This window comes from Chlorella variabilis (assembly GCF_000147415.1).
Source record: "Chlorella variabilis unplaced genomic scaffold CHLNCscaffold_40, whole genome shotgun sequence".
Lineage (NCBI taxonomy): Eukaryota > Viridiplantae > Chlorophyta > Trebouxiophyceae > Chlorellales > Chlorellaceae > Chlorella > Chlorella variabilis.
The window spans coordinates 178,760-184,862 of record NW_005435048.1 but is presented as its reverse complement, the minus strand read 5'-3'; the positions used below and the strand labels follow the sequence as shown (position 1 = coordinate 184,862).

The 6,103-nt window shown below is 71.8% G+C and overlaps 1 protein-coding gene across 1 annotated transcript; it reads right to left on the bottom strand.

Annotated features, from left to right (window-relative positions):
• Positions 1–103: 103 nt before the first annotated feature.
• CHLNCDRAFT_142518 (hypothetical protein) lies at positions 104–2,253 on the bottom strand (the record flags this gene model as incomplete). Its single annotated transcript, XM_005842818.1, has 5 exons — positions 104–303; positions 451–961; positions 1,107–1,295; positions 1,560–1,728; positions 2,111–2,253. The coding sequence occupies 5 exons, from the start codon at positions 2,251–2,253 to the stop codon at positions 104–106; spliced, it is 1,212 nt and encodes a 403-aa protein (XP_005842880.1).
• Between the last annotated feature and the right edge of the window lie 3,850 nt (positions 2,254–6,103).

The window sequence follows — 6,103 nt, the reverse complement described above, 5'->3', positions numbered from 1 at the left end:
GCGGGCTCGTAAGAGGTGGCTGGGTGTGAGAGGCGGCTGCCGAGGGGACAGCCCCGTGCGGCGCTGCTGCGTGCTCCGCCCCCCGCCCCTGGCCGTGCGCCTCTCACCCCTCGACGTACGACAGCTCGTCTGCCTGGGAGCAGCCCGCATCCCCCAGCACGTACAGCCGCACCAGGCAGGAGGGCGCCGTCTCCACCGCCACCGCGCGGCCTTCGAGCGCCGCGCAAGATTTGAACGGGTGGTCCACGTCGGGGCAGGCGCCAGCGCCCAGGGCGCCGCCCGCCAGCGTGGCGACGCGGTAGCCTGCAGGAGGGTGGGCCATGCCGTGGGTTGCGCCGCTGGGTTGGGATGGGCTATGCCCAGGCCGGCCGTGGGTGTGCCGGCTGGGATGGTCTATGCCTCTTCACACTCTGTGTGGCAACTGTGCCAGCGTGCGCAGCTAGCAGCTACGGGCAACCCACGTTGGCGGCTGCTGCAGGGCCGCCGCAGCAGCGCCGCGCTTGCCTGGCAGCTCTGGGGGCGCCTCCACGGCCGCGCCCTCCTGCCACGCCCCCTCCTCGCCGCCCACCCTGCCCGCCACCACCCGCGGCTGGCCCAGGTAGCAGGCCAGGCAGCCGGTGGAGGCAGTGAAGTGGGCATAGGAGGCGTCTGGGCAGGGGTGGCAGGCGGTACGGCCAGCTTCTGCCTGGTAGGTCTGTACGGGGCAGGAAGAGCAGGCCGGCTGCCCCACGGCTTCCGCGTAGGTGCCTGCGTCGCAGGCCGCCGCCGCGGCGCCGGCGCCGCCGCCGCAGGCATGGCCCGCGGGGCACAGCGTGCACACCGCGCCGCCGCCGGCGAGGTAGCGCCCGGCCGGGCAGGAGGCGCCGGCGCCGGCGCCGGCGGGGGCGCAGCCGGGGGCGCCGCCGGCGGGGCAGGGGGCGGTACTTGCGGTACTGGTGGGGAACACGGAGCCCAGAGAACCCTGCACCGCCGGGGGACACAGGGCAGAGCGGGGAGCGGCGGCCCACGTGGAGGGTTGTTGTATCGCCCGCCTGCACCCCAGTCGGCGCCGCCTCGCCTCCCCACCCTTCCAGGCCCCACCCCTGGCAACCGCCCCTGGTGCCCACCTGTGTGAGCGTGTAGGTGTTGGTGTTGGGCCCAGGCGTGGCAACCGAGATGCCTGCAAAGCCAGGCTCTAGTGTGACGCCCTGGATGGCGCCGGCCGCCAGCGCGGCGCGCTGCATGGCCCGCCGGATGGCGGCGCCAACATCGTCCCCCGCCACCACGCCGCCGCTGAGGTCCGCGGCGGGGCAGGCCTGCGGGCGGGCAAGGGCGGGTGCGTGCGATGCGGGGTCAGGCGGCATGCACAAGATGGCCTGCCATGAGAGCAGGGACGAGGGCGGGGCCTGCTGCGGCGAGAGCGCAGCGGGCCCTACTGCCGCGGCTGAAGTGCCTCCACGCCAGGCAGTTCCCAGCTCCGGCATCGGTAGCGCAGGCGGCGCCAGCAGCAGCGCCGCCTGCGCTGCGTGCGCCGGGGTGGCACCCTGCAAGGGCCGGCGGCGGTAGCACTGCTCCCTCACCCGGCCCTGGACCTGCAGGCCTGCCGCCGATGCGTCTGGCGACAGCAGCAGGGCGCAGGTGGCGGGGTCGACTGTGAGGGTGAATGTGTGGAAGCAGATAGCGTAAGGGTCTGCGGTGGAGGTGGCGTTGGAGAGGACCAGAACCGCGGTGCCCGCCGAAGCGCAGGCCCTGCGGGCAGGCAGGGAGGGCCGGCAGAAGGCAGCAGGGAACCATCGGCGGCACGGGCGGGAGGGCCGGCGTGCCGGCGAGATGCCGCGGAAAGGTGGCTGCAGCGTGGCGGGTGGCGGCCAGGCGCAAGGGAGGTGCCGCTGCCGGGCAGGGGCTGACAGGCAGTTGCCAACCGCCGGCTGGGGGTGCGGGGTACCGTTGGCGCTTGGCAGCGGCTGGCGCCGCCGCTCAGTCGCGCCCACTCCACCTCGCCCGGCAGCCTAGGCTGCTTGAATCAATGCCGTCGCGCATTGAATCGTCCGCCTGCTGCCCACAATCGAACCGCCCTTGTGTGCCCACTCGGGAGCAGAGGGGGCAGGGCCTCTGCACCACCCGCACTCACCCGGCGGTCGACCCCACAACCTGTGCGGCCACGGGAGCCGTTAGATACGATGCCCCAACCAGCGCCAGCAGCCAGACCGAGCAGAGCTGGGCCCGCTGGCGCCAAGCGGCGTTTGCCCAGCCGCTGCAGATTACTGCGGCCATCAGCTGCACCCGGTGCTCGGCATGACTCCGTCGGGATGGCCGGAGGGGCTGCAATGGGGCTTCTGTCCATCTGTAGTGCTGTACAGCACCCAGGGGTCGGAAGGAGGGTCCCCCCTCCCTAGGCCTCGTTGCACGCCTTGAATTGCTGCCAGTCGCACGCCCTGTCCCCAATTGAGATGAGCGGAGCGCAGATTATCGCCGCAAACCGCGGAGACCCAAAACGCGGCTGTGTCTGTTGCCGTCTGTCCGGCTGCTCCACCATGTCTGAATCCAAATGGGCCGCGAACGAGAATGGACGGAACCTGGATGATACCAGGCAGCAGTAGGTCTTCTTCTGCCATCCCAACAGCGGTCATGCCCAGTGGCGGCAACATGCATGGCAACGACATGGCGCGCCTGCAGCTTGCCATCAGAAAGCCTACAAAGATGCCACTGGCTCCAATTTACAGAGGAGATGCCTGATATGGACATCACTAGGGGGCTTCTGGCCGGCCTGCAATTGAGGGCTGGCTGCGGGCGGTGGTTGCGATGGCGATGCGGTTGCGGTTGCGTTGGCGTTGGCGGGGTTGCACACTATAGGTGCCGGCGTCCTTCTCAGCTATGTATCCTCCCTGATGCCTCTGCAAGAGTGGACGTCGCCGGTCGTATACACTCTTCTGCGGTGTTGGCAGCTCGACAAAATCGCCAACGCGTCGCCGCCTTGGCGGACTCGTCAGCGCCGCTCCTTGCTCCTCTCTCTTCATTTCGATTGGCTGCATTGCCAGCCGCTGTCTACTGCGTCCATTCAAGCTCTCAATTGCACCACGCTCGGCTTGTGGAGCGAGGCAGAGCTCTCTTCTTGGACGGCCGAAGCCGCGCACAACCGGCGGTGGCCGCTGTCTGCAGCCCCCGATTGGCCCGGTCGCCGTTGAATTGCCGGTCCGCAGTCGCCGCCCTTGGGAGCGCCCACCAGCCCGTTTCGTTTGACGATGGCGCGGTGTGCCCAGCCCGCGCCTGCACCCCTGCCCCCAGCGCTGGCCGCGCCGGAGGAAGCCTGGGAGATGGACGCGGTGAGCTCCGCGCACAAGCAGGCGCCGGCCGCGCCGCCGCCGCCAGCCATGCCGCCGCCGTTCGGCGCCGGCGCAACCTCTGCAACCTCTGCTCTGTCGCCCCTTTCCTGCAGGCGCCCAGCAGCCTCGACACCGGCTCCTCCGGCTGCAGCCTGTCTAGCACCTCCCTCTCCCGCCAGTCATCTGTAGAGTCGCCGCCGGCGGGCACCCCCAGCAAGCGCGAGGCCGCCAAGCAGCTCAACTGGCGCCTCATGCACACCCAGACCTCGCAGCAGGTCTTCGACTTGGTGGTGGAGAGCTGCGGCAGGGGATCCCTGGACAGCATCAACGTCACCGCGGCGCTGCAGCGGCTGGCAAAGGTGGGCTGCGGGCGGCGGGCGGCTGGGTGCTGAGCGCTGCCTGCAAGCCTGGCCTGGCCAGTCCTGAGTAAGCCTTGGCTGACTGACAGCCTTGGCAAGGAGCGCTCCTATATGCTCGGCCAATGACACAAGCAGCGCACCTGGCGGCCCCCCCCTGCCTGCAGCTGCTCTCCGGCAGCGACGAGCAGTACGCGGGAAGCTGCGGGCGCAGGGGGCAGGGCGCGCGAGAGGCGGCGCTGGCCTCTCCCGTCTTCCAGGCGCTGTCAGGTGCGGCGCTGGCGCCAGCTGGCAGCGGCAGCCGTCGCGCCCCAGGCTCGCCACGCGCCCGCCGGTACCACCGCGTGCATTGACCGCTGGGGCTGAAGGGTTTCGCCCTCGGCAGCGGCCGCCTTGCACCCATCTGCCTGCACCACCGCACCCCAGTACCGCACTGAGCAGCACCACGTGTACCGCTGCTGTACCGCAGGGATGATGGTGGAGCAGTGCCACGGCGGCGCCTTCAACCCGCAGAGCACCGCCAACGCCTGGTGGGCTGGGCTGGGCTGGGCGCCCTCACGGCCATCAGCGCCGTGCTGCCTTCACCCGCCTGCCAGCCCGCGCTGCGCCTGCCCACCCACTCACCCACCCCCCTGCCACCCCACTCCTGCTCCATACCCCCTGCCACCTGCCCACCCCAAAACCCGCCGCAGGTGGGCCGTGGCCAAGCTGTACTCCGAGCACCCCGCCCCGCCGCAGCTGGTGGGGGCGCTGGAGCACGCGCTGTTGGCCTGCCTGGGCGCCGCCGCCGCCGATGAGAAGCCCAACTCTCAGGCCGTCTCCTCGGTCTGGTGAGCGGGCGGCGGCGGCGGCGGGCCGCATCTTGGGGGCAGCCCATGCAGCCCATAGCAACCCATGGCAGCCCAAGCAGTTCTTCCAGCGCACGGCGGCAGGGAGTGGCGGGCCCCGGCCTGGCCGGCGCCTGGCCCTGCCCTGGGCCTCGGCACATCAGGTGCCCTCGGGCCACGCCTGGCTCACAGGCGACAGGCGTAGGGCCCTGCCCTGCCACGAGCCACGCTGAAGCCGCCCTGCTGTGCTCTGTTGCCTGCCGCGCTGACGCCCCTCCCCGCTGCTGCCCCCCTCCCCGCGCCCCCCACCCCCGCAGGTACAGCTGGGGCCGGCTGGCCACCGCCGGCGACAGCTATCTGCCCTCCCCGCCCGCCGCCTGGCTGTTGTGGGAGCGCACCCGCGAGCTGGCGGCGGCCGCCTGCTTCGACCCCCAGGGCATCGCCAACATGCTGTGGTGAGCAGCAGTACCAGTACTGGCAGTACCAGTGCATGCAGAACCATCACTGGCAGTTCTAGCACCGACAGAACCAGCGCGCCGCCAGGGCCGCCCCGGGCTGGCCGTCGCCGCTGTGGGCAAGGCGCTGGTGCTGGGCCGGCGGCCGCCGCGCGGACGGGGGCAGGCCTGCAGCGCCGCTGCTTTGCTGCCCGTGCCCTGCCCCACGCAACGCTCCCTGATCCTGCTGCCACCACCGCTGCTTCTCTCGCATGCAGGGCCTTTGGCCAGCTGCGGCGCCGCCACGGAGACGCCTTCACCATCTGCCCCGATGTGCTGGGCCCGCTGACCGCCGCGGTGGCCCGCAGCGCCCACGCCTTTTCTGTACAGGTGATGGCAGCAGGGTCTGCTTGGGAGGCGGCTGCTTGCTTTGGGAGGTGGCTGCATGCTTCTGGAGCGGCAGCTCGAGAGTCGATCGCCACCCGGCACCGGCAAGCCCCTGCTGGCACGGGCCCTCCTCCACCACCACCCCCTCTCCGTGCGTGTGCACACGCACGCCCATCCACCCACCCGCCACTCCCATGCCAACGACGGTACCACCGCCTCCTCCTCGCCCTGCGCAGGGCCTGAGCTGCTCCGCTGTGGGCTGCGCCAACATGGGCCCCGCGCTGCACCTGGCGGCGGCGCCGCTGGCGCACATCCTGGTGGCCGAGAGCCTGCGCCGTGCAGCGCACTTCAGCATGCAGGCGCGCCGGACAGCTGGCATGCAGCAGGCATGCGCGCATTCAGTGGGCTTGCATGCAGGCGCCGCCGGCTCATGCAGCGGGGCGCCGCCTCCCAGCCGGCGTGCTGCTGGGGCACTGGCCGGGCTGCGCCAGGCTGCTTGGGCCGGCGGCTGTTTTTGCCCCGCCTTGCCTGGCGCCCACCCGCCTACTTTCCACCCGCCTGCTTTCCACCCGCCCTCCCCGCAGGCCATGGCCAACACCGCCTCCGCCATCGCCCGCATGGGCGGCCAGCTGGTGGCGGCGCCCTCCACCCGCGCCCTGCTGGCGGCCTTTGACGCCCACGCCGCCACCCTGCCGCCCGCGCACCGCCCCCAGGACGCGCAGGCCCTCGCCGCCGCCCTGCGCTCCTGCCGCCACGCCGCCGCACACTTCCACCCGCCTGTGGTGGCGGGGGCCGCG